General features: G+C 37.7%; 1 protein-coding gene across 1 annotated transcript; it reads right to left on the bottom strand.

Annotated features, from left to right (window-relative positions):
- Positions 1 to 868: 868 nt before the first annotated feature.
- On the bottom strand, positions 869 to 19,038 carry LOC144665420 (uncharacterized). The gene is made up of 6 exons (XM_078526679.1): positions 18,977 to 19,038; positions 11,259 to 11,337; positions 4,301 to 4,382; positions 3,065 to 3,261; positions 1,392 to 1,451; positions 869 to 984 (listed from the first exon to the last, which is right to left on the bottom strand). Exons 3-5 carry the CDS (start codon positions 4,368 to 4,370, stop codon positions 1,404 to 1,406), a joined length of 315 nt encoding a protein of 104 aa, XP_078382805.1. The 5' UTR covers positions 4,371 to 4,382; positions 11,259 to 11,337; positions 18,977 to 19,038; the 3' UTR covers positions 869 to 984; positions 1,392 to 1,403.
- Between the last annotated feature and the right edge of the window lie 1,500 nt (positions 19,039 to 20,538).

Raw genomic sequence — 20,538 nt, 5'->3', positions numbered from 1 at the left:
CAACTTGAAACTAATATTGCCAAATCAAATAACAAATGGTCTGTCCATGAAAACAAATGGGGCAAGTATGTTGAAGTATGATAATCCTTTAAAACTGCGCAAAAGTTTTAAGAAGTTTAAGTTTTTAGGTAATTTAGAATAATTTGTTGTAATCTAGAAAGGGTCTCTTGTGCTTGTAATATCTGTTGTTATATTATTCCGACTGCACGACATGTGATAATAATCATATCGGCAAAGTTTTAGGCTTTTTTTCTATTCTGGTCGCGTCACTTGTCAAATATGGCTGTGATTTGAACTCTTGGAGGGCTCTTTAATGGACCAAAGCAAAACAACAATCTTCGGCGTAGGACTGGTTGCCAAAATATGACGGTTAAAAGCATCCTTAGCAACTAATTGGGGGAGCGGGGATGGCGCAGTGGTGAGAGCACTCGCCTCCCACCAATGTGGCCCGGGTTCGATTCCCGGACCCGGCGTCATATGTGGGTTGAGTTTGTTGTTGGTTCTCGTCCTCGCTCCGAGGGTTTTTCTCCGGGTTCTCCGGTTTTCCTCCCTCCGCAAAAATCAACACTACTAAATTCCAATTCGATCTGTACAGTCCTACGTCTTATACATGAGCCTCTGGCTCGGACACTGAGGGTAACCTCGTCCCGCGTATGGACTTTAAAATTGTATTTACATTTTTTTTTTACAATTGGTAGTCAAGAAGGACCCCCCCCCCCTTAAATGTTTCCCATAATCACCTGTCTTTTCGAAGGAAGACGAAAAAATAAAGGTAGAAATGACATTATTTGCATTACCATAGAGTTACTTTGTCATTTCGTTTCATAGGCTCTTTAAACTTGTGATGCTAAATATTCACGACAACTTTCACTTTGAGTAAGTGTTTATTCCAATGCAAATGTTCAACAGCTGTTACATAAGAGAAACATGTAACTAAAACAACTAAAGCTGTCGTTTTTTCACTTCTTCGTCTGTGACGTTTTCCTGCAAGAAAAAGATTCCATAATTATTCCTTTCAAAGAATACAGTTTTTTCGGAGTCAGTTTGCTTGGTTTTCTTAATTATTTCAGCAGACTAAGAAGTTTGCACCTTGCCCTAGAAATATTACATTGAATGCACTGCAAAATTGCAGACGATCTTTTTGGAAGCAGTGACCGTGAAGGTGACACACTTGGGATCTCTATCAATGAAAGGGAAGAAAAGTAAAGTTCGAAATGAACGAAGATTTTTATATGGGATCTATGCCATGCAAGACGTTTTGTGCGCCCAGCAAGTACGGACAAATTTCCAAAGCTCTTGATCATGAGCGATCGGAATCTAGCTCTGTTGTCTCATTCGGCTTTCTTCTCATTCGGACGCACGTGTAAGTTACAAGCGGTAACAGCACTCACCTTCTCACTCACTCAATAGCAGCACCTAACAATGTACTCTATCCTCAAATCCTCGGCTAACTGCAATATTCATGGTGAGATAAGTATTAAGTATTATCATATTACATATATACTGCCCCGAGAGAAGAACATTTCTAATTCGAAACCTTCGTAGCCCGCCTAATAAAGATAAAATATCTATTGGAAGAAATAAGTTTAAGTCCAAAATTCGCTTGAAAATTATTTATTTCAATTTCTTTAAGGTGCTTTTTTTCGTTTTTTAATAGTATTATAATTTTATCATTGTAATCAATGCATGTTTTTGAGCGTTGTTTGCTTCATTTTTACGTAAGATTGACAATAGCGAGCAAGGAACGTTTAATTGTTGCTTACCTTAATGAAGAAATTGTTCAACATGACACGAGCGTGGGACAAAGAAAAAATCTGAGTCCCCGACGGGAATCGAACCCATGGCCTCACAGATACCGGTTGGGCGCTCTAACCAACTGAACTACGAGAGACTCGTTGTGAGCTAAGCCATTTACTAGGTTGATATAGGCTCGTGTCATGTTGAACAATTTCTTCATTATTTATCACCGAGCTTAAAAATTACCATCTTTATTATTTACTACACACTTGATGATTTCGACATTGCTGATCCTAGCAGTATGCAGGACGCGTGTCATATATCAACCTAGTAAATGGCCCAGCTCACAACGAGTCTCTCGTAGCTCAGTTGGTTAGAGCGCCCAACCGGTATCTGGGAGGTCATGGGTTCAGTTCCCGTCGGGGACTCAGATTTTTTCTTTGTCCGACGCTCGTGTCATGTTGAACAATTTCTTCATTATTTATCACCGAGCTTAAAATTTACCATCTTTATTATTTACTGCAGCTTACGTTATTTACTCAAATAAAACCCGCAGCGATTATTAAATTTTCTGCGCCTCAAATGCTGCGCTTTTTGAGGGAGGCGCTGATTTAAAAATTGGACGCGACAAAGAAATCTTATCTTTTAATTTAAAGGTATATTTTCTTTCTCTACGAAAATTTTACAGTAACTAACAGAAGCGACTTTTGATTGTCACCTTTTGTCTCTTCGGGCATTTTAACAAAATGTTCGATTGTCATGTTCCGATAAAACTGTCGCGCTTGTTAAATAACTTTCTCCAAGCAAACAGTCTACCATACACCAGAACAAAGGAAATTAATAAATTGCACTTAATGCTCCCAACCCATGAAATCAAAACAAGACAACAAGTTCAATGGGAGAAATGGGATAAGGGATGAAGTGCTCGAGTTGCCAATAGGAATCATGCAGGGTATCACAGGTTAGTTGGTTGGCAACGAGAGGTTGGGAACAAACACAACCACATTCCCTGGTTCCCAAGAAACTGGGGTCCAAAGACCCTTGGGAACAAACACAAACACATTCCCTGGTTCCAACACACTTCCCTTCCAAGAAACTGGGGTCCTAAGACCCTTGGGAACAAACACAACCACATCATATTAGTACAGAAGTGAATTTGACATTTGAATGTAATGTGTTAGTCTTGCAGCATATTGCGTGACAGATCTGTATATTTGGCTGGAGCGCTCTATTACTTCTCTGATCTCCCTTCATGGTTGTCACATTAACTTAAATTTATATTACATATAAATTCGCTCAATGGTAAATTAAACCATACGACACATACAATTGGGTTTTGGTATTGTCCTCCATAGATTTCAGCCATTTCTTCCGTATCGCATCCTTCCTTACAGCATTCCTCCTTAACGTTCTGATTGATGAGAATGTTTTTGTTGGAAATTTTCTGCACGTGGCGGCAATAGTTTCTTTTCTGAACTAGGAAGCTGTTGGCATGATTCTCATCCAAAAGAAACTTGTCTGCATCTGTTTAAACACACGTTTATCACAATTAACTAGCAATGCTTTAAAGCGAACATTATGAAAATAGAGAGACCTGATAGATGTAAACTTATGTTATTGTCTTAAATTTCTAGTTCAACCTTAGGTTAGAATTTTATAGCAATTAATAGTGTTTTTATTCATGAATAGAATTGTAAGTAGTTAAGTTTTAATATCATATATTGTAATTAGTCTTGATTTTTACTATATTGTTGTAATGCAAGTTTAGTTTGAGATATTTGTAGGTGAAGAGCCACTTGTGGATATACTACATAATAATAATAATAATAATAATAATAATAATAATAATAATAATAATTATTATTATTATTATTATTGTTATTATTATTATTATTATTATTATTATTATTATTATTATTGTTAGTATTATTATGTGATAGGACCTTTGGGGCTGTAGAGAAGTGATATTGCAAGGGTAAAGGCGCGATGCTTTAGGTGGTGCGGGGAAATGTTTCTCCGAAACATTTTCGCCATTTATTAGTTTGCCTGAAGTAACATTCCCGATTTTTCAAGCTTCTTTTGAGCAAAACTGAAAAAGAGACAACGGGCGAGAAGTAGCGCTAAAAGGAACTGAATTTAAAATTTATATGACTGTATTCTAGCTTCAGTTAAACATATTTATTAGCCTCGCCAATTAGTTTTTATTTGCCAGCTTTTTTCCAATAAAGGTTGATGCTGAATGAAAGACCACACTAACCATTTGCAAAACATTTGAGTCTCCCGCGCGAATATTTAACAAATATTCAACAAGCGCGAGTGGAATAATTTTTTTTATTAAAACATCCAAATAAATGCAATATTTGAGCTCCCCAGCTGTTTTCGTTGACACGTATCGGCTACCATAATTGTGGTCAATGGAATATGAGATCATAAACCATTGCCTGTTAACCAATCAAAACTCAAAAATTGCAATATACAATTGCTAGCTTTTAATAACATCACATGTACTTAGCTTGCCTTGCTTTCCTTCCCTGCATTTTATCTTGACGATTTCTACGCTTACCTTTTTCCTTGGCCCAGGAATAATCAAACACCAAAAACATCACGGCCAGAATGAGGAATGTACACTTCATGTTAAATCTGTGCTTTAATTAATTTGGAAAAATATAATGTAGTTAATTCGAAATCTTTTGATCAATCATGACTAGGAATACATAGATCTTGGGCGAGATGGTGAAAAACGACTTGACCCACACCCGCCCTTTCCAAGGCTAGTTTAGAACTATTTAGATTGTGCTATACCGTACCAGTTTTTTTTTAAGTTTGAATCCTCAAAACATTTACTCTGATAATGGTTTGATTTACTCATTGACTCCTCAGTGTTTCGCGCGCCTTTGCATAAATTAAAATTGTCGGGAAATGGGACGCAAACAATGCGCAGTACTTAAAGTGCTTATGAAGTAAAAGATAATTGCTGATTATTTTAAAGGCTTTTCAAATTAAAGATGAATGGCGTTTTCTTTTTAGAAATATCTTCTTTCGTTTAAGAGATATTTATGTTTTTGTAGTATACAATTATATATTCATGGTTCCACGAAAAGATAAAGCACTGAATCAAGAATATCTCTAGGAATATTAGAACAGTGTGCCTCAAACTTGGCACCATCAACGTACCCTACGAAAGACACAATATGACACCCGTTGTGCTGTTGCCATGGAAACAGTTTTGCTGCATAGACCTATTTAAATAAATACTGACATTCCCACTTTTTGCTTAACCAATGAACATCCACTTCCAACAAGTTAATGAGGAGAATTAAGGTAATGTGGAAACCACATGTGTTCTGATCAGGACCCTCCGTCTAACTTTAAACGGTTGCAGATCAAAATATTTGGTTTGTGACAGGAAGTGACGGGAACCAAGAGTTTTGCAATGGCAATAGTACAACACGTGTCATTTTGTGCCTTTCGTGATGTACATAAATGGTGCCAAGTTTATGGTACCCTGCTTCAATATTCCTAGAGATATTCTTGATTTAGTGCTTTATACTTTTGTGGAACTATTAATGACGTCATCACTTTCCTAATTTGCATAATACAAAACCGTAAATATCTCTAAAATGAAAGAAGATATTTCAAAATATAAAACGCTATTCTTCTTTATTTTGAAAACCCTTTAAAATAATCAGCAATTATTTTTTACTTCATAGGCACTTTAAACGTAGATAGATAGTCTGCAAGATAAAACGATTAATTTTTTTTTTAAAAAACCTTCATTCAAAGGAATGCCAAATTTGCCGTTTATAGAAGCAAGAAAAAAAAAACGTACAAATTTTATTCGTGCACACAACTCACACAATATAAATTGCCATGCTTCGGCCGTTATCTGTAACTCTTGATTTCACAACCAGAAAGTTGCGCAACTTTGCGTTTAAATTTCTGAATGCTATTTAAACTTACACAAATTTTATGTTAAACGATGCTTTTAAGGCATATCAAAACTTAAAAATAGTACTTTACCGGGCCGTGAAGTTGTCCAAATGACGGTTTTCATTTCCCAGCCGTAATTGGAATCGCTCTTGAGAATCGAAGGAAGCTTTAGCCTATCAACTTTTCATTTTCAGCTGATAAAACCATCTTCAAAATTTAGAACGTCGGCCGTGTCGACGGCATTGCGTCTACTTTGATCATTCCATGTGGAAGCCAATAAATCGAGCTTCCGTTTACAAGTGATTGACGTGAGTGAGTGACTATCCGCCTGGCGATTGGCTAATTATCGCACTCCCGGTTACACGGGAGTGAGTGGTCATTTGCATACAAATTGCTCTCATCACTGCAGTTTTCGTGCTCACTTTCTTACTTGATGAATCTCTTCTGCAACAAGCAAGGCCTGCGTTACTAGTTGGTTCTCTGTAGAGAATGGGATACGATCTTAGACGTTCTCTCTTTTAAAGGGTCACAATTAGAAAAAATATAAATGACAGCTGACAGTTGACAAATAAGCCGTTAAGGTAAACGCGATCACTGAGCAGAGCTTGCTAGCGCCAGAATATTGCCTAGAAATTGCGAATGCCTACTGGCGTTTTCCGGAAGAGGGAGAGTTTTCTAGAAAAGAAAACGTATTTCCTCTAAGATAAATTTTAGTTCAAGATGCATTAGATAACACTTCAGTTACAAAGAAGAAAAAAGGGACGGTATGAAATAATTTAGTGAGAAAACAGAATGTCAGAAATTGAAAGTTCGGTGCAACTGGAAATAAGCATAAATTGCTGGCAGTTGCCAGATGACAAATGAGCTATTAAGGTACATGCGGTCACTAAGAAGAGCTTGCTAGTGGTAGAAAAAAGGTCCCTAGAAACAGTGCATGCCTAGTTGCTTTTCTCCGTTACGAGCAGAGCTTGCTAGCGCCAGAACTAAAGTGCCTAGGAATAGCTCATGGCAAGTGGCGTTTCTCTATTACGAGCAGAGATTGCCAGCGCGCCAAAATAAAAGTGCAGCCTAGAAACAGCGCATGACTAGTGACGTTTCCCTGAAAAGGAAGATTTTTTGTATTGATTTTTGCTAACATAAAAATAGTGGAGCAGAAAACTGTAAATAACTCCTGATCAGCTAAACGTTAATAAAAACTAAACCTATTCAGGAAAAGTTTATCAATAACAATCATTATTGCATTCTTTACTTGACGTTCATTCTTTTGTTTTAACAACAGACGACCAAAAGCTTCGCTGCGGTGAGGACAAAGCATAAATGTTTGTTCTTACCTTCAGGAAATTGACATTTCTGGTCACGATACCTCATATTAAACGTAAGACACAAAGAAGAATAAAAGGGGACCGTATTATTTAGTTAAAAAAATATATAAATCAAAACTTTGCTGCAACAAGGAATAAGAACAAGTTGCTAAAAGATGACAGTTGACAAACAAGATATAAAAATAACCGCGATCACTAAGCAGAGTTCGCTGGCGGAGGTATATCGCCTAGAAACTGCGAATGCCTAGTGGCGTTTCTCCAGGAAAAGGAGAGTTTTTTTAAAAAAAAAATTCTTAAAAGATAAATTTTAATTAGTTCACGATGCTTTAGATAACACTTAAGTAACAAAGGAGAAAAATAAAGTGACGGTATGAAATATTCAGAGAGAAAGCAGAATGCCAGAAATTGAAAGTTCGCAGCAGCGAGGGAAAAGCACAAGTTTTTTTTTTTTTTTTTTTTTTTTTTTTAATTCATTTACAAACACAATAACACTTATTACACGAAAAGAAACTACGTAAAATATTACTTACATTAACAACATACAAGAAAGAAAAATTAAATAAATAAATAAAAGGGCGACTCCTCTGCCTAAAAAGATTTCCTTTTGCCTATTGTTACCTCAGTTCATTATTATTATTTTTTAACAAATATTATACGCGATAGCTACTTCATATAGTTCAGTTTGATTAACAGCAGTTACTAATAATAAATATTTAATCCTAAATGTTATTAATTTATTTTTGTTAGGAAAAGGTTCGTTGGTAAAATACGATGAAGAAATCTGAATTGGAAGTTTACGAGTTTTGTGCTTTTTGTGCAACTAGCTGCCAGACAATAGGCACTAGTCCAGTCAGCAGAACATCTTTCATCAGATTTAAGGCTGTCGTTCCATTTCTCTTGGCATCTTAAAGGTGCGGTTCTTTTGGAAGAGAGGAGCTTCTGGTATACAACTCTGTTCGCTTTATCGTTCTTAATAAAAGTCTCGGAGAAGGTATCGGGATTTTCTGTGCTACAAGGTTCTTTGCCAAGACAGTTAGTATTGTAATGGTGCCGAAGGGCAGAAATAAGGCCTAGATACTTTATAGGTTGTATTCGTATATTGTAAGTGCTGATAAGATCTGCAAGAGGGAGAAAACTGCGCGAGTCCGTCATTAACTGGCTTACCTTAGTAATTCCATGCAGGAAAAGATGTTTGTAGAACACCGGTCTGTTTTCGATTCTAATTAGTGAATTATGCCATATGTGTTGTTCCAGAAATTGCTGCTCGGTTTTGATTTTGTCATCAAAGTTAGCCTCTGACCATAAAAAGCACAAGTTGCTGACAGCTGACAGTTGACAAATGAGCTATTAAGGTACGTGCGGTCACTGAGCAGAGCTTGCAAGCGCCAGAACAACAGGGCCTAGAAACAGCGCATGCCTAGTTGCATTTCTCAGTTACGAGCAGAGCTTGCTAGCGCCAGAACAAAAGTGCCTAGTAAAAGCGCATGCCTAGTTGCGTTTCTCAGTTAGGAGCAGAGCTTGCTAGCGCCAGAACAAAAGTGCCTAGAAATAGCGCATGGCAAGTGGCGTTTCTCTATTACGAGCAGAGCTTGCTAGTGCGCCAGAATAAAAGTGCAGCCTAGAAACAGCGCATGCTTAGTGGTGTTTTTCTAGATATTTGCTTATTAGTCTTATTTCAAGAGGTGAATATAAGAATGCGACATTCTGATTGGTCAAGAAGATCTCGTTTATGACGTTATATTCACCTCGCTTGGAGGTGAATATAACATTTCAGGGCTTGGTTACTAAGCCACGCCAACTTTGCCATCCAGGCAAGTAAACATGGCGCATTTGATGAATGAAATTTTCGTTCATTCGAAAGAAATCACGTCTAGTCCGGAGTATTCAAAACAGTTGGAATTTTGAAAATTGGCTACCAAGGCTTTTGAACCGAAAATATTTTCAAGAGATGGTTCTCAAGGCATTAGAATTGGTGCTAAGGACGGTGGTTTTGGAGATCGCACGCTGCCACAAGAAACTCAGTGGCAGATTAATTGACCAAAAATTACTCAGTTCTCTTCAGATCAGAGGTACTCAACTTATTTCAAGAGGATTTACACAATTGCTCAGAAGTCGTCAACGATTAAACAAAGGTACTAGATATCTGTCTTTCTCGTAGTGTTTGTTTTGTTTCGTTTAATTGCTTAAACTAAAGGTTAAATTCTGATTTACAATCGACGAATTAAACTTGTTTACACGTATTCAAGCGATCACTTGTGTTTGTTGTTTCCGTGTTTTAGTTTTTTTTTATAGTTTTTGATATTCACCTCTGAAAATTAGACTTAAACAATTATTCGCCTCAGGCTCAGTGAATCTCGGCGAATATTCCCCTCGACTTCGTCTCGGGGAATATTCGCCGAGATTGACTTCGCCTTCGGCGAATAATTGTTAAATATAAAGGTAGTGGATTTGAAAACTAGAAATTGCTACATATCAGATGAATGTTACAGTAACGAAAACTAAAACAATACAGGAAGAGTTTATAGACTAACGACTATTTCCACATTTCTTAATTTTACGTTCTTTTTCTTTTATTTTTTATTGAAAATTACCAGCAACGATTATGTTACGTGCAATCACTGATCAGAGCTTGCTAACGCCAGAATAAAAGTACCTAGAAACAGCGCATGCTTAGTGGCGTTTCTCCAGAGAAGGGAGAGTTTTCTACATTTAAAAAAAAAAAAACTAAAAATTATTTCTTACCAGATAAATTTTAGCAAAATTAAAAGATAAAAAAATAAATAAATCAAATTTTAGTTCAAATGCTTAATTAAACCTAAGCACACGTTTTAGGAACTATTTCCCTTTATCATCCATCAATGTCAGTGGCAAAATGTCTCTCACTTCATCTCAGGGGTGGTTTCTTAATGTTTAGTCACGAAATTTTCTCGAGCCAAAAATAAAACCCATAAATTCTCCCTCATTATATGAACTTGAAGAACAGGTATAAAACCACCGGAGAAAGTCCAAAACTAACAGCTCTTCTTTCATTTTGGAACTAAAATTTAAAGGCTAAGGATGAGTATGAAAATAAGACAACAAAGTAGGGAACACGAAGCAGGTTTGTTATTTGTTACATTAGAAGGTGATTGTTTAAGTTCTGAATGTTTTTGTTGACATTTAAATTTTAAGAATACAAAACGTGACCATCTAAAAGCACTTAGTAAATAAGAAAAACAGTAAACGTCAAATTAAAAGATGTTTCAAGAGAACACTTTCTTCAACAGGCGAAACGTTTCATCGAATGTCTTTTATATGGCGCCAATTGTATGTTTACTATTACAAGCCACAAGAGGAAAGGCGATTAATATTGCTTATCAAACAAAACCGAGCTCTAACCGAAAATATATGTTTTGATTGAATTAAAAAAAAAAATGCTGTTGGCAAATTGGTTTAGTTTAATCTTGACGGAATAGATGCTTCATCTAATTTCATCCATTCATATAAAAGACGTTTGTAGAATAGACTGACTGTTCAGGCAATGATAAATCGTGTTTGAAGGAAGCTGTTTTTTTTTTTTAAAGATAATGGATTCGTCGCGCATAGCGATTTAACCGACACGAAATAACCACCTAGTTCGCCTGGAGCGTGGAAATGTGCTAATGCGGATTGAGCACTTGTATCTGCAACGGCTCTCTTTAAGCAATACCTACTTTATTGTTGCACCGTGACACTTTGCCTAAAAAGTAAAGTGCTCCAAAAAGATCGAGCGGTTTTTGTAGGCGTTTAGGCGACTATGACGAGATTGGAGTTTCACTTCATGCCCGAAACACATTCTGAAGACGAGTTAACGCGAGAGACAGGGTAATGGCACTGCAAACAAACACGGTGCATCAAAAATTACAATAATGAAAGTTCAAAAGAACCCGATGGGATGAAATTGCAACATAAAACGGTTACAACTTGTCGCTCTTCTCTGGACGTATCTTGTTTAAACAAAACATTACGCGGAAAATGCTCTGGTTCCTCAACCACAGATTCCAACAGAAAGAAATTCTAGTATGAAACATTTCCATCGAAATTGAAGATGAACGATGTTACTAACCAATTCATATTTTCTGCGGCTCTACTTTCTATCAGTAAAATACGTTTTGCAGCCTTGTTATTTTATTTACAAAACTAAAGAGAACGGTTTTCAGTAAGAATTTTCCTCATGGATTATGCTCAAAAAAGCGTTCAACTTTATTTCTAAGCTGTTAGTAATGCAAACTAGCTTCAAAAATGACTCACCGCAATGTGGCTTTCTTGTTGTTTTTCTCGTACTTCTAAGCCTTCGTAACTTGTAAGCTCTTTTGTGATCGGTGGCTTTCTGTGCTTTACGAGTAATTAGTAACGATAAGATATAAAATTGACATCTGTCAAGTTGGAAAAATGTGCCTAAGTGCTTGTTACAACTATCAAGACGTGCTGGCGCCAGGAGAGCCAAGAGACAGAACATGTACAGTTGCATTCATCTTGGGTCGGTTACTTAATATTTCCTTAAATGTAAAATTTCGCCTAGTTGAAAGAAAGGCACATTTTTGCTTATCTTGTAAACTTCAACAATAGTGAAAACAGCTACGGGAAAATATAAATACTAACGATCAATTTTCCCTTTTTATGTTTAAGGCTAATGCTGTACATGGAAATTAAATTTGCGCTCAAAGTCTGCAAACTTAAACAAAATATGACAAAAACAATGGAGTAAGGATGACGCACGAAGCAGGTTTGTCAATTGTTACTTAGGAAGGCGATTGCTTAAGTCAGAATGCTTTTGTTGATGTTCGAGTTTTAAAGATAGAAACCATAACCATTTAAAAGCACTTTGTAAATGAGAAACACATTTAACGTCTTATCTATAACAAAATGAGTTTTAACTAATAATAATAAATTGGTTGTTTAAAGAAAGTACATTTCGAAAACTGTCAAGATATTGGTCACGATAAAAACTACACTGAATTTCTGTCACGAGAGATGTTGGTTTTCAGTGAAATAGAGTCGAAACTTGCAGATGCGGACACCCAAGAAAGCAAAAAAAGTGCTGGTAAATGAAGCGGCTGGAGCGTGGGAGTGTGCTAAGGCGGATTTAGCACTTGTATATGCAACTGCGTTTATTCATAACACTATCTTTAATAAAGCACGTTATCTGTAGGGTCCGGCGCTCTTTAAACAATATGCGCTTTTTCATTGCAACTGTACCCGTGTTTATTGGTGCACCTTTTGCCGATAGTAAAATGCTCCAAAATGATCATATAATGTATGCAGCTCTTCTCTTTAATACATGTCTTACGGGTGTTTTTTTTTAAGCGTTTAGGCGACTATGGCAAGATTGGAGTTTCAGTTCATGCCCTCTTGCACCACACCGAAACAAATTCTCAAGACGAGTTAAACCGAGAGACAGGGTAATGGCACTGCACACAAACACGGTGCATGAAAAATTAAGAGAATGTCTCCTTTAGATCCACAAACTTAATTTGGCTCAGTAAATAGAATTCGCTCAAAATCCCTCCAGTAATTTCTTATTATAAGTAAGTAACAAATATGGAATTAGACTGGAGAAAAATTGTTTTCTTTATGAAATCTGGATGAAAACCTTTTACACCTTCTGGTGGCCTCGATGGCCATTGGCCGGATCGTGAAATTTGGTAAAGTCCAACCATTCGCTCTAATACAAATATTGCAGCTACATCGCTTAAATACCGATACTTGTGAACATCAAGCCTTGGCCTTTTAAACTGGATGAACCGCATTGAACAACTTTGCTTATCAAGGAAGAGACGAGGATCTAAAGTTTGGCTATTTTGGATGTTAAAGGCCAGCTCAAATTTCCCTTAACTTTATGTAGTAAAATATCAAAAGTGGCTCGTACTCACAAGTTAAACTGCATATCAGCGGCAAGCTCCATCCTTCCGCTCTGAGAATATGTAAAAATATTTGGCCGTTCTCTACTCCTTCGGTTGTTGACAAGGGGCGAAACAATTGCTACTCGGCGGATTTCGTCATGTTGTCATCTTAACAATTCGAACCAACTTCAGTACCAAAAAGACGAGAATTTTGTTAAATCACTAGTACATTTATCTCGCAGTGAACGAAGAAATCACCTTGCAATCCGCTTTTATCTGAACGGAAATTATCACGTCGAGATAGTCCATTTTACAGCAACTTTTACAGCAACATATCGATCTTCTACTGTCAGCCATCTTGGTTTTAACATCCGCTGACCAGTTTAGTCGGTCAGTATAAAACATGGACTGCGGACTACGGACTACGGACTACGGACTGGGTATAAAACACGGACTACGGTATAAAATGCAGACTAAGCATGCAAAATGCTACCAAACGTGACCTGATGTTAAAAATAACTAGAAGCAAGGCTGAATAAACTGAGCATCAAAGTTGTCTCACCTTCTCGCCTAGCTCGATAAAGTTAGCCTTTTTCCTACAGAAAGCCTGCTCGTAGATTACAGCAAAGTACTGTCAAAACACATTAAAATCCCTCCAATTGTGAGGAACTTAAAATTTGTGTTTGTTTCATTCGCTTTAGTCTTTGATTCTTGGATCGGAGTTGCAGTGGAGACTCGACTCAAAACTTAATATAATGTTGTCGATTTCCTTACAGATAACTCGAACCTCCTGCTAAACTCGAACTTTCTCCGATCCTCCAGGTGTTTTTTCCCTAATAATTTAGTACCCTTGCTAACTCGAACTCCCGATATCTAAAACGTTTTTCGATCTCCTTAGTTAGTTATCGTTATTCAACTGCATATCTGGCCAGCCTCAAGCGGCAGGCACATGGGAGTTTAACAAACAACCCTAATTTGCATGACAATGAAAACCGGGTTGCCAGTAGAATTTTTTAACTTCTTCAGTACTTGAAATTTCGTACCTCTTTTTTGGTATTACAGAAGTCCGAGGGGTGTTGAATAAGCGAATGGCGAAACGTTAAAACAAACCGTGTGTTAGTGTAGCGAAGACAAGCAAAATTCGGCAAAATTCGTACGTGTCTGCCACGTGAAGCCAGACGATAATCCTCTCAACATTCGAGTTTGGAACCGGAGTTTTGAATCGCAAAATCGAGCTGCCGTTTTCAGTCTGTGTCCGAGCCAAGTGGCCCATACAGCCGGAGCTTATCCCGGTTTCCGTAGCATTAAGCGACTAGGAGTGTTGCTACTCCCCCTGGATGGGATACTAGTCCACCGCAGGGTTACCCCCCAGCAGTAAATTCGCCGGTACCCATTTATACACCTGGGTGGAGAGAGGCACTGTGAGAGTATTGCATGCAGCCTCTTTTCGATTCTTGTTTCAAGTTTATCCGTGGCTCCACCCGATTTTTTTTTATTTTCCTTGAAATTTAAAACTAAACGTTTTGAGCTCATTTGCATAAATTCATAAAAGTTGTTCTGCAATGTTCCCTTTCGTAAGCGGTCAACTAGATTTTTCAGGGGCTGTCCGTCGCTATTTTGTGCAGGCCTTTATCAAATATGTATTACCTATAAGGCAAATTGAAGAAAAAGTCACGCGATTTCCAGGTTCCCTAAAACTAGCATCCCACGCAGTCCTTTTTTACTGACAAAAGAAAAAATGCGGCGGTTTAAGGCTTGAAAAAATTAATTATAATATCCTAGACATGGGTGGATCTAGTGGCGTTAGATTGGGTGGCTAGCCACCCCCTTGATCCAAATATTAACAGAAAAACATGAAAAATATAAAGAGAGTGAAACTCGATAAGGTGTTTATAAGGTGAAGGGATATTTTGCTCAGTATCAGTACAAGTGTCCTAGGTTGAACGCCCGTCTATTGTGAGTTAAAGCAAAGCATTGTCCGTCGGTGGCATCTTCTCAATGAACGTTCTTAAGACAGAAAAGTTCAAGCTTAGTTTGGTTAAGGAACAAGGACGAACTCTCTTTGTCATAAACGATAATAACCAGCCGTTCAGTTTTTCGGAAGTGCTCACAGTCGGCATCAAAGGACTCAATCGCATGGGAGGCTAAAGAGGGAAGTGTTTCTGTTTCCTCTTTAAATGCCTGTCAAGTCTGCCCTTTTCCCTAAATCTGGATGTGATGTTACAACCAGACAAAGCGTGGAACAAGGCAGAGAGCTTTCTAGGTACAGATGGAGAAATCGTAACTGGTTGTGTACTTATACCTGGTTGGTTCTCAGTTGGAAACTGGAGGAGACTGATGCCGGTAACAAGAAAAGAGCCGCTTTTTGAAGGCTGTCTAAGGCACCAACAGTGAGCAGACCTTTCGCAGGCAAGGGATACAACTCCATCCTCGTCAAAGTGCTCGCACTCTTCAAGTTGTGTGACCCTGACATAGGAAATAGAAATTTCCAGCTGGTATAAATGCTGGATGATCCGCTTGCATCTCGTCAATCTATGCATGTTCAGGTCAATGTAGACAGGCAGAGGCGGTTCACGCTCCCTAAAGTGCCTTGTTTCTGTATCGGATTCCTTTGATTTTTTTCTATGTGTTGTAGACAATAGGCTGATCAACGGTAAGGCATGCTTTGGACTCGTGCTTATCTTTCTTTTTCAAACCGTCTCCATTGAAAATTAAGAACATTAAGGTTTTGAGGCTAGATGGTAACGACGCTTCTTGACTATTCTCTGGAAACGATCCATAAATTTATATGCCTCGTTGCTGAAAATGTATTTTCTTATTATTGAAGCTGCCGTAGCTTGACCAAAACCTTATGCGACCTCTGTGTAATCTCGTTTCTTCAAGGCTTCTTTAAGCATGTTCCGCTTCCCTGGGCGGCCACAAACTACAAGCGCATAATTACCATAATAAACATTTTAGATTACTGCATCTAAAAGTTGAAATTTTAGCGAAACCTTCAACAATGTCTTCAATTTATATATATTTTTACAACATTTAAGCATAGAACTGCAAATTACTTACGGAGTAGAGGAATATTTGCTTCTGTCCAACTGTCATTGCATCAATTCAAAATGGCGTGGTAGCGGTGCTTGAGAGTTTGTTCGTGGTAAAAAACGTTTAGCAAATTTTGCAAATTGCAAGAAAAAATTCAGGTGGAGCCACGGATAAAATTATTGAATAGTCATTAAAGAATCATTCTGCAAAGTTTGGTGCTTTTATCAACCATGTAACGATTTCTCCAAACATTTGCGCTAAGCGACCTGACTATACGTTTTCGACAGTAAAAGGTAGCTTTTCACGTTGGTGATTTCCCTCAAGGTTTCTTCTCTTTTATTTTTTATTTTTTTTTAGTTATCTCACGTATTGACGCTATAGATATCCGAAGTAGTTATTTGTCTAGACGCAGAGAAAAAATTAAAGTTGAAAGAGTGCAGATTGAGCATTGCGTCTTCTTTTGAAAACCAAGCACTTGTATATGTCGCAAATCCAATATGGCGGCGGAAAGCTCCCAAGTAAATTCTCGGAATCTCACCGTATATTTCTCAGAAAACATCCAGTGGAACGGACGAATGTTTTGAAGGCGAACCAGTCAAATTTCAAGAACGATGCGAGCGTTAATTAAGGTAAGCCTCTTCTTTCACAGATACCGAGCAGAGCATTTTTGAGAGAATGCAGTGCCGTAGCAAGGGTAAAATAACTGGGGGGCACGCGAGCGCCGGAGGCGCGAGCTGCTAGGGGGTGTGGGGGAATGCATCCCCCCCCCCCAGAAAATTTTGAAATCTAGAGGCTTGGAAATGCTATTTCCAGCGTTCTCCAAGAGCTATTTGTGATTTACGCAAATCGCAAAATTATTTTCTTCCTACACTGTCTCAGCAAACCAATGCACATTGAAGAGAGTATAACACTTGCAACGTCAATTACAAAATAGAAAACCGACTGTCTCTGTATCTTGAAACCAGCAAATGTTCCACTTTTCAGAGTCATCATAGTGAGTTCGTAGTTATCAAACTGTCTGAGTTGCCTTAGAGACAAACGTAGACTTCATCGGCAGGTCGTTTTTTGAAAACTTCCCACAGTTTAGTTCGTTTACTTTATTTTTTAGCTATTTAATATTGTTGTGCCTCACCCTACGTACGTTAAAAAATGAAAAGAAGTACAAATGTTATTGTTTCAAACCTTTTGGGAGATAATATTTTATTTTCAACATTTCATACGGGTCTGTTTTTACTTTTTGGGAAAAAAACTGGGGGGGGGGGGCACGACCCCCCCCCCCCGGCCCCTCCCCTTGCCACGGCACTGGAATTGTATTTATCGTGAAAGAAAAAATAAATTTTGATTTCGCTGTGAATCTTGACGAGCAGTTTGTGTGCTTTTCTTCGTGCCGCCTTCAACAACCGTCGATAAAAAAAGTCGTTGTTTCTAGCCGTGGTTTGCATGTAAACGTATTTTATATGCTCAGTCCGCATTTTATACCGTAGTCCGTATTCTATACCCAGTCCGCAGTTTGATTCCGCATTTGTGTTTATACCCAGCCCGTAGTCCGCAGTCCGCAGTCCGCAGTCCGCAGTCCGCAGTCCGCAGTCCGCAGTCCGCAGTCCGTGGCAAAGTCCGTGGTGTTTTATACTGACCGACTAAACTGGTCAGCGGATGTTAAAACCAAGATGGCTGACAGTAGAAGATCGATATGTTGCTGTAAAAGTTGCTGTAAAATGGACTATCTCGACGTGATAATTTCCGTTCAGATAAAAGCGGATTGCAAGGTGATTTCTTCCTTCGCTGCGAGATAAATGTACTAGTGATCGAACAAAATTCTCCTCTTTTTGGTACTGAAGTTGGTTCGAATTGTTATGATGACAACATGGCGAAATCCGCCGAGTAGCACTTGTTTCGCCCCTTGTCAACAACCGAAGGAGTAGAGAACGGCCAAATATTTTTACATATTCTCAGAGCGGAAGGATGGAGCTTGCCGCTGATATGCAGTTTAACTTGTGAGTACGAGCCACTTTTGATATTTTACTACATAAAGTTAAGGAAAATTTGAGCTGGCCTTTAACATCCAAAATAGCCAAACTTTAGATCCTCGTCTCTTCCTTGATAATCAAAGTTTTTCAATGCGGTTCATCCAGTTTAAAAGGCCAAGGCTTGTTGTTTACAAATATCGGTATTTAAGCGATGTAGCTGCAATATTTGTATTAGAGCGAATGGTTGGACTTTACCAAATTTCACAATCCGGCCAATGGCCATCGAGGCAACCAGAAGGTGTAAAAGGTTTTCATCCAGATTTCATAAAGAAAACAATTTTTCTCCAGTCTAATTCCATATTTGTTACTTACTTATAATAAGAAATTACTGGAGGGATTTTGAGCGAATTCTATTTACTGAGCCAAATTAAGTTTGTGGATCTAAAGGAGACATTCTCTTAACATGCTTAATCTTTGTTGTTACACACAGAAAACAAGATACAAACAAGTAGTTAAGTTTTAATATAAACGGGAAAATACTAAAAAGTAGTTTAATATAGGTAATAGAACCAAGAACCAAGATTTGAACGTATTATTATTAGCGGCCAAGGGAAAATGAACAATAATTTACCATGAGTTCACACAAAAAACCGGATTAAAATATCATCAATGAATTTTTCTTTCGTTTAGGCTTTCTTTGAAAGTTAGCGAGGCTTTATTCAGTAAAGAAAGTTCAAAAGAACCCGAAGGGATGAAATTTCATCAGAAAACGGTACCAACTTGTCGCTCTTCTCTGGACGTATCTTTCCTAAACAAATCATCAAGCGGATAATGCTCTGGTTTTTCTAACTTACAGATTCTAACAGGAAGAAGTTCTAGTATGAAACATTTCCCTCGAGTTTAAAGATGAACGATGTTACTATCAAATTTGTATTTTCGGCGGCTCGTCTTTCTATCAGTAAAATACGTTTTGTAGCCTTGTTGTTTTATTTTACAAAATTAAACTAAAGGGAACGGTTTTCAATAAGACTTTTCCTCGTGTACTTGTTTGGCATAATGCACAAAAAGGCGTTCAACTGTATTTCTCAGCTGTTAGTAATGCAAACTAGCTTCAAAAAAGACTCACCGCAATGTGGCTTTCTTGTTGTTTTTGTCGCACTTCAGTCTAAGCCTTCGTGACTTGTAAGCTCTCTTTTGATCGGTATCGTTATGTGCTTTACGAGTAATTAGTAACGATAAGATGTAAAATTGACATCTGTCAAGTTGCAAAATTGTGCCTAAGTGCTTGTTACTACTATCGAGACGTGCTGGCGCCAGGAGAGCCAAAAGACAGGACATGTACAATTTGATTCATCTTGGGTTGGTTTCTTAATATTTCCGTAAAATTTCGCCTAGTTGAAACCATTTAGAAGCACTTAGGATAAGGAGTGTAAACATGTACAAGTTTCATGCTAAAGTGCGTTTGAAAAAAAATACTTTGCTAACATACGTAAATTTGTATCGGAATGATTATTACATGGCGTGCGCCACGGCTTAAGTTTAATCTTGACGGAATAGATACTTCCTCTAATTTCATCCATTCATATAAAAGACGTTTTGAGAACAGATACTGTTCAGGCAGTGATAAACCGTGATTGAAGGAAGCTGGATTTTTTTTTTAAAATGATGGATTCGTTACGCATAGCGATTTAACCGACACGAAATAACCACCTAGTGCACCTCTGGAGCGTGGGAATGTGCTAAGGCGGATTGAGCACTTGCATTTGCAATTTTTTTTATTCATAACGCTATCTTTAAGAACGCTATCTGTATTGGCCAACGCTCTTTGAATAATACCCGATTTGTCATTGTAACTGTACTCGTCTTTATTGGTGTACACTTTGCCTGATGGTAAAGTACTCCAAAAAGATCGTAGAATGTATGCAGCTCTTCTCTTTATTACATGTCTTACGAGTGGTTTTTGTTCGCGTTTAGGCGACCATGGCGAGACTGGAGTTTCAGTTCATGCCCTCTTACACCACACCGAAACAAATTCTCAAGACGAGTTAACCCGAGAGACAGGGTAGTGGCACTGCACACAAACACGGTGCATGAAAAAATAACATGCTTTATCTGGGTTAAAACACACAGAAAACAAGATACAAGCAGGTAGTTAAGTATATAAATGAGAAAATAATAAAAAAAGAAGTTTAATATAGGTAATAGAACCAAGAATCAAGATGTGAACGTATAATTATTAGCGGCCAAGGGAAAATTAACCATAGTTTACCATGTATTCACATAAAAATAACAGTATTAAAATATCATTAATGAATTTTACTTCCGTTTAAGCTTTCTTTGAAAGTAGGCCGGGCTTTATTCAATAATGAAAGTTCAAAAGAACCCGAAGAGATGAAATTGCAACAGAAAACGGTAACAATTTGTCGCTCATCTCTGGACGTATCTTGCCTAAACAAAACATCAAGCGGAAAATGCTCTGGTTTCCTCACTAATAGATTTTAACAGGAAGAAATTCTAGTATGAAACATTTCCATCGAGTTTGAAGATGAACGATGTTAGTATCAAATTTATTTTTTTCTGCGGTTTGTCTTTCTATCAGTAAAATACGTTTTGCAGCCTTGTTATTTTATTTTACAAAACTAAAGAGAACGGTTTTCAGTAAGACTTTTCCTCATGTACTTGTTTGGC

The sequence above is a fragment of the Oculina patagonica genome, chromosome 9 (assembly GCF_052425735.1).
Source record: "Oculina patagonica isolate OP01 chromosome 9, crgOcupat, whole genome shotgun sequence".
In the NCBI taxonomy this organism is placed as follows: Eukaryota; Metazoa; Cnidaria; class Anthozoa; order Scleractinia; family Oculinidae; genus Oculina; species Oculina patagonica.
The sequence above is the reverse complement of the archived record's forward strand: the minus strand, read 5'-3'. Positions and strand labels throughout refer to the sequence as shown.